At 38.4% G+C, this 14,716-nt stretch overlaps 1 protein-coding gene across 1 annotated transcript in view; it reads right to left on the bottom strand.

Annotated features, from left to right (window-relative positions):
* Positions 1 to 14,716, bottom strand: part of LOC106050222 (E3 ubiquitin-protein ligase SHPRH-like) — a 44,476-nt gene that overhangs the window by 16,592 nt on the left and 13,168 nt on the right. Inside the window, exons 8-14 of the mRNA XM_056032576.1 lie at positions 4,504 to 4,630; positions 2,642 to 2,721; positions 2,061 to 2,105; positions 1,743 to 1,821; positions 1,454 to 1,617; positions 719 to 826; positions 462 to 536 (exon numbers count right to left, since the gene is read on the bottom strand). Coding sequence (XP_055888551.1) covers positions 462 to 536; positions 719 to 826; positions 1,454 to 1,617; positions 1,743 to 1,821; positions 2,061 to 2,105; positions 2,642 to 2,721; positions 4,504 to 4,630 — 678 coding nt within the window. The remainder of the gene's footprint in view (positions 1 to 461; positions 537 to 718; positions 827 to 1,453; positions 1,618 to 1,742; positions 1,822 to 2,060; positions 2,106 to 2,641; positions 2,722 to 4,503; positions 4,631 to 14,716) is intronic.

The following is a 14,716-nucleotide window of genomic DNA, read 5'->3' as shown; positions in this document are numbered from 1 at the left end:
GTTATGGCTTAATTATCATCTTAATATGTGGTAAAAATTCTGATGATCAAATTTATACTACAATAACATGAAAAACTTATCAAGTCTTTGGTAAACCTTGACATATGGTAAAATTAAAACCTATGGACCCTCAGTTTACCCCACCCCCTTTAAGTCCAACTTGCCTGAGTTTCTGAGAACCATTATATCTGGCTGGTGGGGCACAGCATTTTTACGCATAGACAGATAAATCAGGCTGGCTAGTTTAAATCATTAGTGTTTTCACAATCACCAGAGTGACAATTTAAAAAGTTATCTGTTTACTGAGAAAAACTAAGTACTATTAGCAACAATTCACTAATAAAGTAAAGATTAAATTTTTTAAAAATTCAAATTTCTGCAAGATACAAGCAAAATTACTAGATTCTTAGTAGTCTGTAAAAGAAACATCTGCCAGTACTATATTCTAAGGTCAAACAGACCTCATTGATTGTCTTTCTATCCAGTGAATGAAGTTTGATGCTATGATCTTGTATACGCTGAGCTCTGCTCCTGTACTGATGAAATGAAAACACACAAAAAGATTTTAAAAAATAAATAAATAAATATGTCATGAACCATTTCAATTCACATTTTCTTAATTGAGTTTCAGGGGTATTGTAAGATTGCTAGTATGAAACATATGCTCACTATGTAAGCACGGGGAGAGGTGATACTATTTTGTGACATTGGTACTCACTGTGTATGCATTACGTAAATATATTTCGTACTGTCTCCTATAGAAATGTTCCTCCACTGGTGAAAATGTCAACCAGTTGATTTCTTCAGTTTGCATGGGGAGGTCAATCTACATTCAAAATATAACAGAAGGTTTATTTACATCAGCGCATAAAAAAAAAATGATACCAACACATTCAGCATGAAAAATAGACAAACAATTTTTAGCTGAAACATCCTTAAAATGGATGTAAATAAAAATTTGAAAATAATTTTGGTTTGTAAAACTGCTGATCTTGACATTTAATGCTGCTTTCCTGCAGAAGAGATTGTAATATGCAATAAATAAGTTGTCATGCATCAATGTTCACTACAGCAGTTAGCCTAGTATACTGGGTATATAGTCCAGAAAATATGTGTGTCACATTCAAGAAAGATAAAGGAAGATTACTCATTTACAGAATAAATTCAATGTTAATATTCTTCAATACTGAGGATTTCTAAGAGGAATATCAAGTGTATTATTTGGTATGAAGATAAATTTCTTACTGTTTATTTTAAGGCATTCCATATAATTATATCGCGATCCCAAAACATAAAAAAAAAAAAAAATCATTTTTTGAGTGCACTAAGGACTTCCTATTAAATGGAAGAATGTTCATAGTAAGTATTACTTTGAAACTTTTTTTTTATAAATCTTTAGTGAGCAATAGCTGAACACTAAAATATGTAACAACTTGCTGACACTAGACTCTACCTGATCAATGACATCTTTCTTTGCCGTTCTCCACAATATCTTCTGTAAGGCTTCATGCATTGGATGCTGGAATCCATGACAGAAGGGTTCCCACAGAAGCAAGCGGAACCACTGATGCACCATCAGTGGGTCAACTCCCAAAAAAAGCAACAGCCCATAAATATCTGAAATTTAAAAAAAAATTGTAACATTTATCAGCTAGTATAAATAAGAGCCTTGACTTTATTTCAAAATCACAAGGTAACAGTGTGACATACTACTTATTCTATAATATTGTTGTGTGTGTTACCTTCAACACTTCGCATCAAGGGTGTCCCTGTTACACACCATCTATTAACAGCCTTCAGCTTCAGGGCCATCTCAGCTGTCTGAAACAGAGGGAAACATAGAAGTTCTATATGTGCAGTCCAACAAGCTCATGCTGAACAACTGGTTCTTTTAGAGGGTAACAAGACACAAAGCTGTGTGCTTAGGGTACACTAGGTAGAAAAAAATATGGACTTCCATAAATTAAATACAAATTTTACTACAACAAAAGATATGCTTTGATTTTCTAGAGTAAATAAACTTTCAGAAGACCTAAGGAGAAGTGGAAAGAGTTATTTACCTTTGTAGTCACACATTCTACCATTTGAGCTTCATCCAAACAGATCTGAGGAAAGTATTGGGAGTATTGGACATGACACTTCAAGTGTATACATGGTAGGCAACACAAAATATGATTGAATCATGCTGAGGATCTTGAACTCAACATAAGTGAATAAATAGACATATGTGGAGTTTTTATATAAAAGGTATGTTCTCTTTAACACCTAAAGTGTGAGTGGTACAAAGTCTATTCTGGCTTTAATAAAGTGAAAATAAAGGTCAATATAAATTTGGTGACACCTATTGACATAAAAATAGTTTGGCCAGTTAGTGCATTGAAAATACATCAACTAATCCTTAGATCTTTAGTTCTTCATACACATTTTGTCTGACAACTAAAGTTTTTAAATTTTTCTCATAAAAAATGTAAATTTTTAGTTTAGCTTCAACTTTTAAGGTTGACTTAAGCATGAAAAATGTATAAAAAATGGTATTTTAAAAAATTAGCAATTTTTAATAGATTTTTATCAATAAATAGACATTTTTCTTATTCAGTAAATGAAAAACCTTAAATATAGATATAAAAAAATGCATGCTTACTCTCCACCATTCAACAGCTACTAATGGTGACGGTGTCGCTAAAAAACGTTTCGGGTGTCTAAATCTTCTACCTGTCTCACCTGTTAATATAAAAACATAAAGTCAATCCTATATATACTGTTATGACATGATTAGGAATTTGTTATTTGTTTCGGGAATAGGGTAAAGTTTTACTTAGCGACGATGACGTAAAGTGGGTTAAAAAACAAGAACGCTCTAAGTGACGCTACAAAGAAGACGCTTGTTGTAGAGCAGTACAATAGACATACAGATTTACGGACATAGCTGACATCGGACGATCCCTTCTTGATTATTAAATATATTTGTAGAACAACATCAGCGTCGACTACATATTTGATTGTTTCGGCCTTTCGCCGGTGTTACTGAAGTAGTTCGAGTTCAGCATTACTTCCAGTCAGACGTAGATCTACACTAGATATATTTCCAAGAATCAACACCGCGGAAGCCTAAACAACACATTGGGATTTGTTAAGTCACACCTTGTGTTCTATAGGGTAGAGCATGTAAAAATGTTTCTATGACCCAAAGGTAATGAGGGTATCATGTGGCCAGCACAATGAACAACTGTCTTTACTTTCATCTAATGCAAGGTATCTATTAGAATTGATAGACTCAAGGGCAACCTAAAGAATCCCAAAAATAAGATCCCAGATTAAAACCAGGTTCGGAAGCCAAGCACTTAACCACTCAACCACCACACACCCCAGATTTCACATGTAGAAAAATAACAAGTTTTATTGACAGTTGAGTGAATGTTTTTCATACTGTTATATTTTAAATTTTATTTTAACTTATAATTTTAATAAAACAGAATAGACAAAGTGTAATCTTTATATATAATTAAAGATCAAAACTAGTTTTGGAAACATGTCATCATATTATTTTATCCACCAATGAAATAATGCTAAGGTATAGAACACCCCTTCAATGTCTGGTAGCAACACAGTTCAGCTGTAAGTACTGAATAGGTTCCTACAGCAGACAATATGGCCTGATGGTGGATTAATAAAGCAACCTTCCATGTGGCTGCTGGGATTTTTAATGAAAAGATTTTCAACTAGCTGACATTCAATGGAGAAACTTTAAAGCTGGTTGGAAGTTAAGCTGGCCTGTCCTTACAGACAGACACAATTGGTAAAGAAAATTTCTACAATATATTATTTAAAAAAATAAAAAACAATTCAATGAATGTAACATATTATTTACTACCAAACACTTTTATATCAAACACTTGTATGACTGTAGGCACTAGGTTAATAAATCCAATGTGTGTAGCCTCTTGCTCATGTCCTGAGTATAAAAAGTTCACCCCAAGTCAGTCTGTTCTGCCCGGAAACAGTCCAACTTTTGACTCGCTGATTCCCAAGAGGTTGTATCTTTTCATCTCAGCTGCCACTTGCGCTGTCTTCCCAGTCTCGTACATGTTCCAGACGTTCCATGTACTGATGGTGGTGGTGGTCCAAGTAAAGTTGATGTTCTTCAGCCTGTTGGCTTCCAGAAGACTCTTGCTGAGTCATAAACCTTCCAGCTGGAGATCCATCTTTCCCAGGTCTGTGACTTCTGTTGATATGCTGTTTGGTGTTTCTGTACCTAGTGATTTTCTGCAGGGTAGGGTAGCAAGCCCTACGCCCAACCCTCCTTTCTCAGCCGTGTTTGGAACCATTCTATGGCTGAGTTTAATCCAATAAATCAAGTTAAATATGCTGTTCAAGAGGTTCATATTGAAACCTGCAGGTTGGCTAATGATGATATGAAAGCAAGACAATTTATCTGAGATGAGAAATGACTAATACTTTTGCTTCTTTATTTTCCATAAAAAAAAGATACAGCTTATCACTTACTGTTTGTGTGTGGCAGGTTGACATAATCTAATTCTTTCCTAAGTACATCATATGTTGTTATCACAATATCTTGTTGAGCCAATGTCTGTGGTTGTATATAGCCCAGTTTGGACACACCAGTGTAGATCTAGACAAAGAGATAACAACCAAGTAAGGGGTGGGGGAAATCTAATGGAAAACAAAGTAATACTAGAAAGAACAATAGACTTTGACAATTTTAAATGAGAGATGTGTTTTGTTTAATATAATACCATGGCTATAGTATAACAGAGTTTAATAATGCAGAATACATAAGCTCAAAGTATCATTGCTTTAGAATAACAGAAACATTTTTGTTTTACATGTAATGAACTTTCAAAAAGGATATTATATTCTAATTTTTAAATAACTATTGATTCCATGTAGTACAGGACTAGTAAACTAATTTTTTAGCAACAAATTGAATTTTTAAAAAGTAGGTTTGAAAGTAAACAATTCTTAAGATTCACATTGAAAATTAATATCAATAACCAATATACACAGACATAATTTATTCATATTAGGGGTGCACCGGATAGTCCCTCCGGCTCCGGCTTCTGCCGAATATCCGGCATTTTTTACTATCCGGTGCTATTCGGCTCCGGTCGGATATCACTACCGGATAGTAAACCGGATAGTAAAAAATACACCTATTTAATATGCATAAAGTGGACCTCGTTCCATTACTGTCTGTTATAGAATGTATTAATGCTTATATGAAAACAAAATAATGTGCTTAAAAATAGAGCCATTATGAATATTGTTACGTATTTCTGAATCTTCTGGCTAAATGTACTAGTAGACACACAAATAAAAACACTGCAAAGAACTTGACGACTAAACTTTCAGTTTCATATAACTTTAATGACTATTAACTCTAACAATTCGTTACTTGAACATGTAGCGTAGAAGACTGTACAATATCTGTCAGTTTACAGTTAGCTATACTTCGTTGCAATACATCTCTTCACTTCGTTGCAATTCATCTCTTCTCAACTTTCCTCGAGCCGTATTCCACAGAACAGACCAACGACACACTTCCCAGTGTCGCTCCAGGTCTCCTAAAGCTGAACCAAGTCGTACTCAAGTCTACCGAATCAGAGCCGCACACGTCTTACATCGACTGTATCGACTGTAACGGCTCAAGTCCACTGTAGTTCGCTGTATAGACTTTAACTTTAACGACAGTAGTCCACTCCAGTTAACTCTACCCTAGTTAACTTGCATCGAGTCGTACACATTTCTCTTCCACAGAGCCGCACACGTCTTACACCGTCTGTATCGACTGTAACGGCTCACTCACGACTCCATACGACTGACTTTCACATTAACTTTCTGGCTTATATAGAGTCCCTAATCGCTTCTCCAAAGTTGCACAAACACTCCTAGTATCCTCTGGAATAACATGTCAGGAAACGTCACATCCTGTCTTTATTTATACACGTAGATTCCAGAAAACACTCGCTGCAGTGTCATCAAGTCGGGGTCACACGTAGTGACCTTTATCTGTCACTGTTCATTAGTAACTGTCCCCCTACTTAGATATGTTCGTCCCCTGGAACAACACGTGTGGACACGTCACATCCTGTCTTTGTTTGTACATGTAGATTCCAGGGAACACTAGTTGCTGTGTCATCTCGCCGGGGTCATACGTTGACCTCTACCTATCACTGTTCATTTGTAACACTGCCCCCTTCTTAGATCTGTTCGTCCCGAACAGATTCCACTTCACCACGATACTGAAGAAACCGATTGGCGATCAAGAAGGATGCTTTGGTAGTTGCCCCCTTCTCAGAGATGTTCTTTCAATCTGGCAGTTGTCCATCTTCTTTCCATAGAAGAATGGGAGCCAAATCCTCATTTTTCAGCAGTTCCTCACAAATGTTTTCATCAATCTTGGTATGGAAACATCGACCTTCAGATGACGACATTGGGCACTCTTGTCGAGAAAATTCATCAGCATTCTAACGAGTTCGTGCTTCACTGGCTGAGTTTTACATTTTCAAGCATCTTTTTACAGAGCTTCTTCAGAGATAACTAGGTTCATCACAGTACAGCAATATTCACATGCTCTTCTTTTAAACAACAGCAACTGACTTGGGTTTGTACGATGTCTGTTGGGTTGATCTTCTTGTACAGTTCTGTCACAGATGGTTACTCACTACAGTTCTGACATCTTAAACTACTTCTTTTCTGTCCTTCTTGCTTCTGACTTAATTAGCGTTCTTCTAAAACCTCTGTTATACTTCATCAACCTATTCTCATGAGGAATGTTCTTAGATTATTCTTTAGTGGCTTCAAACTTTCAACTGATTCGTAAGGCTTTCTTCTTTGGTTTATGGTCCTGGACAGAATCTTTCTAAAAACATGGGCTGTGGAGTTTCATTAGTGCAGGTGGGAGTCTATCAGTGGGAGAAGTGGTGGGCTTGTTTTCTAACAAGATGGGCTATGGAGTTTCATAAATGCAGGTGGGGGTCTATCAGTGGGAGAAGGGGTGGGTTTGTATCTTGATCTTGTTGGAGCCATCCACGTTGCACTCTGCATATGTCGCTTTCTCCGCCTCCTCAATTTGATATTTCTTTGGTTGCGTTGATGTCGTTGTCTTGCTTTCCTGTCGATCAATGCTGATGGCAGCCACTTAGCACATAGGAAGGCATTGTATTTCATAGCTGTAGTCATCAAGACTGTTGATCTAACAAGTTGCTTCAGCATTATTCTTCGATGGGTGCTTTGCGAATGAGCTGCAAGTCCACTTGAAGGCAAGTTGTCAAACACGTCATCACCTTCATCCGAGTCTGGATGACTCGGCTGTGGGGCAGGTTGATAACATTCAACGTGCAAAGGTCCATCAACTTCAGCATCAGATTCTATTGTGTTTCCTTGACTTTCACCAGGGCTTCTTGCGCTGATCTTGACAGCTGGACATGCTTCTGTTAAGTCCAGACCTTGCTGGTGTATTTCTTGGCATTCACAGTCTTCTTGTAAAGCTACGTACGTACAGTTCTTGTCAAACACATGGGTGCAATAATCAAGCTTCGAGTTCCTCTCGTTGACACTTGCAGATAGACAGAAGTCTTTAAGGCCCACAGCAACAGGCTTGGACGCAGACCCAACGTTGTCTTGATCTGTTTGGCTGGTTGAGGCACTCATATCAGGTATATCTATACCTAAAGCTTCGGTCAAACTATAGGTCTCTTCTATTGTTTCTTCAGCGGTCTCATTCTGCTTTTCGTTGAAATAGTAACAGCTACCGTCTCTTTTCAATTCTTGTGGGCCACATTCGTTTGGTTTGCTATCACAGTCACAGACAGCACAACCATCACCAGCATCCCTATCGTAATTGTCTGTTTCGCCACATCCTTGGTAGGACAATTGTTCGTTGTTCATCAGTGGTGTAGCTCTTTCATCTGTCGACTCAATCTGATAATGTTGGGTGTTCAGCAGCTCGTTAATCATGATTCTCGTTTGATCTTTTATTTGTTCTTCTGTCTTGTTGGGCGTGGTAGCTATTTGTTCATTCTCATTCATGACTTTAATCAACTGGTTAAATGAAGAAAATCGGGTGTTGATTTCTGATTCTATCTCCTTAATGCTCTCTTTCACCGAGTTCATTTTGTATTGCAAAGTTCTCAAGAGCTCCGTCATATCAGGTTTGATTTCAAATTGGCAGGTTTCCGGATTCTCATCTTCCTCCAACAGGGCTTGTCTGAGACGTGCTGCTAGCGTTTCCTTATTTCCGATAAGATGTAGACCTCTTTCTCGAAGCTCTTGTCTAAGTTCTTTCATGTCAAGTTCAATAAGAAGTTTGATGGAACACATTCTAGCCAGAAAGATCCCACTTCTGACACCAATTGTTACGTATTTCTGAATCTTCTGGCTAAATGTACTAGTAGACACACAAATAAAAACACTGCAAAGAACTTGACGACTAAACTTTCAGTTTCATATAACTTTAATGACTATTAACTCTAACAATTCGTTACTTGAACATGTAGCGTAGAAGACTGTACAATATCTGTCAGTTTACAGTTAGCTATACTTCGTTGCAATACATCTCTTCACTTCGTTGCAATTCATCTCTTCTCAACTTTCCTCGAGCCGTATTCCACAGAACAGACCAACGACACACTTCCCAGTGTCGCTCCAGGTCTCCTAAAGCTGAACCAAGTCGTACTCAAGTCTACCGAATCAGAGCCGCACACGTCTTACATCGACTGTATCGACTGTAACGGCTCAAGTCCACTGTAGTTCGCTGTATAGACTTTAACTTTAACGACAGTAGTCCACTCCAGTTAACTCTACCCTAGTTAACTTGCATCGAGTCGTACACATTTCTCTTCCACAGAGCCGCACACGTCTTACACCGTCTGTATCGACTGTAACGGCTCACTCACGACTCCATACGACTGACTTTCACATTAACTTTCTGGCTTATATAGAGTCCCTAATCGCTTCTCCAAAGTTGCACAAACACTCCTAGTATCCTCTGGAATAACATGTCAGGAAACGTCACATCCTGTCTTTATTTATACACGTAGATTCCAGAAAACACTCGCTGCAGTGTCATCAAGTCGGGGTCACACGTAGTGACCTTTATCTGTCACTGTTCATTAGTAACTGTCCCCCTACTTAGATATGTTCGTCCCCTGGAACAACACGTGTGGACACGTCACATCCTGTCTTTGTTTGTACATGTAGATTCCAGGGAACACTAGTTGCTGTGTCATCTCGCCGGGGTCATACGTTGACCTCTACCTATCACTGTTCATTTGTAACACTGCCCCCTTCTTAGATCTGTTCGTCCCGAACAGATTCCACTTCACCACGATACTGAAGAAACCGATTGGCGATCAAGAAGGATGCTTTGGTAGTTGCCCCCTTCTCAGAGATGTTCTTTCAATCTGGCAGTTGTCCATCTTCTTTCCATAGAAGAATGGGAGCCAAATCCTCATTTTTCAGCAGTTCCTCACAAATGTTTTCATCAATCTTGGTATGGAAACATCGACCTTCAGATGACGACATTGGGCACTCTTGTCGAGAAAATTCATCAGCATTCTAACGAGTTCGTGCTTCACTGGCTGAGTTTTACATTTTCAAGCATCTTTTTACAGAGCTTCTTCAGAGATAACTAGGTTCATCACAGTACAGCAATATTCACATGCTCTTCTTTTAAACAACAGCAACTGACTTGGGTTTGTACGATGTCTGTTGGGTTGATCTTCTTGTACAGTTCTGTCACAGATGGTTACTCACTACAGTTCTGACATCTTAAACTACTTCTTTTCTGTCCTTCTTGCTTCTGACTTAATTAGCGTTCTTCTAAAACCTCTGTTATACTTCATCAACCTATTCTCATGAGGAATGTTCTTAGATTATTCTTTAGTGGCTTCAAACTTTCAACTGATTCGTAAGGCTTTCTTCTTTGGTTTATGGTCCTGGACAGAATCTTTCTAAAAACATGGGCTGTGGAGTTTCATTAGTGCAGGTGGGAGTCTATCAGTGGGAGAAGTGGTGGGCTTGTTTTCTAACAAGATGGGCTATGGAGTTTCATAAATGCAGGTGGGGGTCTATCAGTGGGAGAAGGGGTGGGTTTGTATCTTGATCTTGTTGGAGCCATCCACGTTGCACTCTGCATATGTCGCTTTCTCCGCCTCCTCAATTTGATATTTCTTTGGTTGCGTTGATGTCGTTGTCTTGCTTTCCTGTCGATCAATGCTGATGGCAGCCACTTAGCACATAGGAAGGCATTGTATTTCATAGCTGTAGTCATCAAGACTGTTGATCTAACAAGTTGCTTCAGCATTATTCTTCGATGGGTGCTTTGCGAATGAGCTGCAAGTCCACTTGAAGGCAAGTTGTCAAACACGTCATCACCTTCATCCGAGTCTGGATGACTCGGCTGTGGGGCAGGTTGATAACATTCAACGTGCAAAGGTCCATCAACTTCAGCATCAGATTCTATTGTGTTTCCTTGACTTTCACCAGGGCTTCTTGCGCTGATCTTGACAGCTGGACATGCTTCTGTTAAGTCCAGACCTTGCTGGTGTATTTCTTGGCATTCACAGTCTTCTTGTAAAGCTACGTACGTACAGTTCTTGTCAAACACATGGGTGCAATAATCAAGCTTCGAGTTCCTCTCGTTGACACTTGCAGATAGACAGAAGTCTTTAAGGCCCACAGCAACAGGCTTGGACGCAGACCCAACGTTGTCTTGATCTGTTTGGCTGGTTGAGGCACTCATATCAGGTATATCTATACCTAAAGCTTCGGTCAAACTATAGGTCTCTTCTATTGTTTCTTCAGCGGTCTCATTCTGCTTTTCGTTGAAATAGTAACAGCTACCGTCTCTTTTCAATTCTTGTGGGCCACATTCGTTTGGTTTGCTATCACAGTCACAGACAGCACAACCATCACCAGCATCCCTATCGTAATTGTCTGTTTCGCCACATCCTTGGTAGGACAATTGTTCGTTGTTCATCAGTGGTGTAGCTCTTTCATCTGTCGACTCAATCTGATAATGTTGGGTGTTCAGCAGCTCGTTAATCATGATTCTCGTTTGATCTTTTATTTGTTCTTCTGTCTTGTTGGGCGTGGTAGCTATTTGTTCATTCTCATTCATGACTTTAATCAACTGGTTAAATGAAGAAAATCGGGTGTTGATTTCTGATTCTATCTCCTTAATGCTCTCTTTCACCGAGTTCATTTTGTATTGCAAAGTTCTCAAGAGCTCCGTCATATCAGGTTTGATTTCAAATTGGCAGGTTTCCGGATTCTCATCTTCCTCCAACAGGGCTTGTCTGAGACGTGCTGCTAGCGTTTCCTTATTTCCGATAAGATGTAGACCTCTTTCTCGAAGCTCTTGTCTAAGTTCTTTCATGTCAAGTTCAATAAGAAGTTTGATGGAACACATTCTAGCCAGAAAGATCCCACTTCTGACACCAATTGTTACGTATTTCTGAATCTTCTGGCTAAATGTACTAGTAGACACACAAATAAAAACACTGCAAAGAACTTGACGACTAAACTTTCAGTTTCATATAACTTTAATGACTATTAACTCTAACAATTCGTTACTTGAACATGTAGCGTAGAAGACTGTACAATATCTGTCAGTTTACAGTTAGCTATACTTCGTTGCAATACATCTCTTCACTTCGTTGCAATTCATCTCTTCTCAACTTTCCTCGAGCCGTATTCCACAGAACAGACCAACGACACACTTCCCAGTGTCGCTCCAGGTCTCCTAAAGCTGAACCAAGTCGTACTCAAGTCTACCGAATCAGAGCCGCACACGTCTTACATCGACTGTATCGACTGTAACGGCTCAAGTCCACTGTAGTTCGCTGTATAGACTTTAACTTTAACGACAGTAGTCCACTCCAGTTAACTCTACCCTAGTTAACTTGCATCGAGTCGTACACATTTCTCTTCCACAGAGCCGCACACGTCTTACACCGTCTGTATCGACTGTAACGGCTCACTCACGACTCCATACGACTGACTTTCACATTAACTTTCTGGCTTATATAGAGTCCCTAATCGCTTCTCCAAAGTTGCACAAACACTCCTAGTATCCTCTGGAATAACATGTCAGGAAACGTCACATCCTGTCTTTATTTATACACGTAGATTCCAGAAAACACTCGCTGCAGTGTCATCAAGTCGGGGTCACACGTAGTGACCTTTATCTGTCACTGTTCATTAGTAACTGTCCCCCTACTTAGATATGTTCGTCCCCTGGAACAACACGTGTGGACACGTCACATCCTGTCTTTGTTTGTACATGTAGATTCCAGGGAACACTAGTTGCTGTGTCATCTCGCCGGGGTCATACGTTGACCTCTACCTATCACTGTTCATTTGTAACAATATGCACCAAACTTCGTTTATTATAAAGACAAGGCGTGTTAATAACTTAATATAAATAGAGATGAAACTTTACATCATAAATGCGCTTTACATACAGAGCAGCAATGGCTGGCACTTTTTTCAACAACTCCCACACCCTTTTATTTGTTTAGTCCATCACATTGAGTTTTTTATGGGTGGGTAACCACAAGTTAAATACGATGGACGTAGGTTTAATGTCAGGCAGCTGACCACATTAAGCCAGATGTCAACGTGTTGACACTTTCTAGAGGTCACATCTTATGAGGGAACTGAGTTTGTTTACTTGGAGTAGAATTTTTATTAGGGGCGGGACTACAAGCCAAATCTCTATAAGGTTAATCTGGTATGAGTTTGTTTATTATGGTTGTCAATGAAGGGTCTGGTCCACAAACCAAATTGTTAAGACATATTGATACTGTCTAGAGGTCACTAGATGATGACACTAAGTTTGTTTACATGAAGAGAAATGTAAATTAGAGCGCTGAACTACAGGACACACCCCTACAAGTATTTTGTTACACAAGCCACGGGTATAAAAGTGGCTTGCAAGGGCATTTAGTAAATTAAATAATAATAATAATGGCTGATAAAAAGTCATCACTTATATGGCGTTACTTTAATGTCAAAACAATGGACAACTCTAAAGCAGTTTGCAATGCTTGTAAAATAGTAATGTCACGTGGTAAACCAGGCAAACCTAAAGACTTCTCAACCAGCACTATGATTAGTCATCTACGCTTGAAACACCCAGACTTATTCAACAAAATGACTGCATTGAAATCAGCATCAAGTAATATCACTGCCTGTGCCAGTACGTCTACGAGCTCCAGTAATTTGTCAAGCCTCACACACAAGCAGCAACCAGGGATTAAAGAGGTCTTAGACAAAGCTAAATTGTGGGATATTAATAGTGATAATGCTAAACGCATTCACTTGGCCATAGCAAAGATGATTGCAACTGACATGGAACCTTACCAAGTAGTTGAGAAGCCTGGATTTATTGGACTTTTAAAAGTACTGGAGAAAAGATACACTGTGCCTAGTCGCAAATATTTTACAGAACGTGTTATTCCAGATATCTACGACAATATTTCCTCAAAGCTTCGTGAAATGCTATCTGATGCTAAAAGCATCGCTTTCTCAACGGTCACTTGGACAGCTGATAATACCACAGAATCATATTTTGGTTTAACTGCCCAATGGTTGAATGAGTCATTTGACCTAAGCAGCTATGTTTTGCATTGTACAAAATTTAATGGCCAGCATACGGCTGCAAATTTGCTGCACTTAAGATATTTACTAAGCCATTATCTGTATTAGATACAAACCAGAAGCGGTTTGTGGCCTTTAAAACACGAGCCTAATGACAAGTTGATGGTGTCAAATACATGAACACAAACATCTACCCACTATACAACTTAGATTGTACTTAAGAAAGATTTATGCTATAAAACCAAGAGTGAACTTTACCTTTGAAAGATTTACATTAGTTACATATATGTTTATATATTCTGCATGAGTTATCCCACATTCTACTTTACAATACATACGCACACACCATCTCATGTTACAAAGATTAGTTTATGATAAGCATATCTGTAAAAAAAAATGCTGTTCATTTTAATTTATCAATCAGTGATAGAGTTTAAAGTAAGAAAGTAAATAACAAAATAATATGAATATAGGTATGTTAAATAGAAGATTTGCAAAAACTTCAGTAAAACGAGCTGTTTGAGTCATGTAGGTATCCGGCTCCGGCCGAATATCTAATTGTAATATCCGGTTATATCCGGCTCCGGCCAGATATCAAAAAGTACTATCCGGTGCACCCCTAATTCATATACAATCAGTTTTGCAAATCTAGATTTTAATAGCATAAACCTATTTTACAAACTAAGTTTTCTTTAGTGATATAATGTATTTTTTAAATTCATCCTTAAAATAGAAGTTATTTTTCAAACCTTTGCAATCTTGTGCCTACAACAAATACAAACTCATGTTTATTTTCTTTGGGGACATAAAAGGCCAGAAATAAATCTAACATGATGTATCAGTATTAGGGAATGTGCCAGTTGTATTCAAGCATGATGGTTCTGACATGATCATCACCTGATGTGTTGGTGCATAATGTTGCTCCATGTTGGGCAAAGTCCATAGCACCTTTGTTATTTATTAATTAATAACATTACATTGCTATGTTCGGGTCTATTTGAATGAAGATATATGGCCACTAAGTATAGTTGTCATGGAAATGGTTTACTACATCGGTTGTTGTTCTTATGTTTACATGAGCTTGTAACTTGTT

The sequence above is a fragment of the Biomphalaria glabrata genome, chromosome 6, assembly GCF_947242115.1.
Source record: "Biomphalaria glabrata chromosome 6, xgBioGlab47.1, whole genome shotgun sequence".
Classification (NCBI taxonomy): Eukaryota; Metazoa; Mollusca; class Gastropoda; family Planorbidae; genus Biomphalaria; species Biomphalaria glabrata.
The sequence above is the reverse complement of the archived record's forward strand: the minus strand, read 5'-3'. Positions and strand labels throughout refer to the sequence as shown.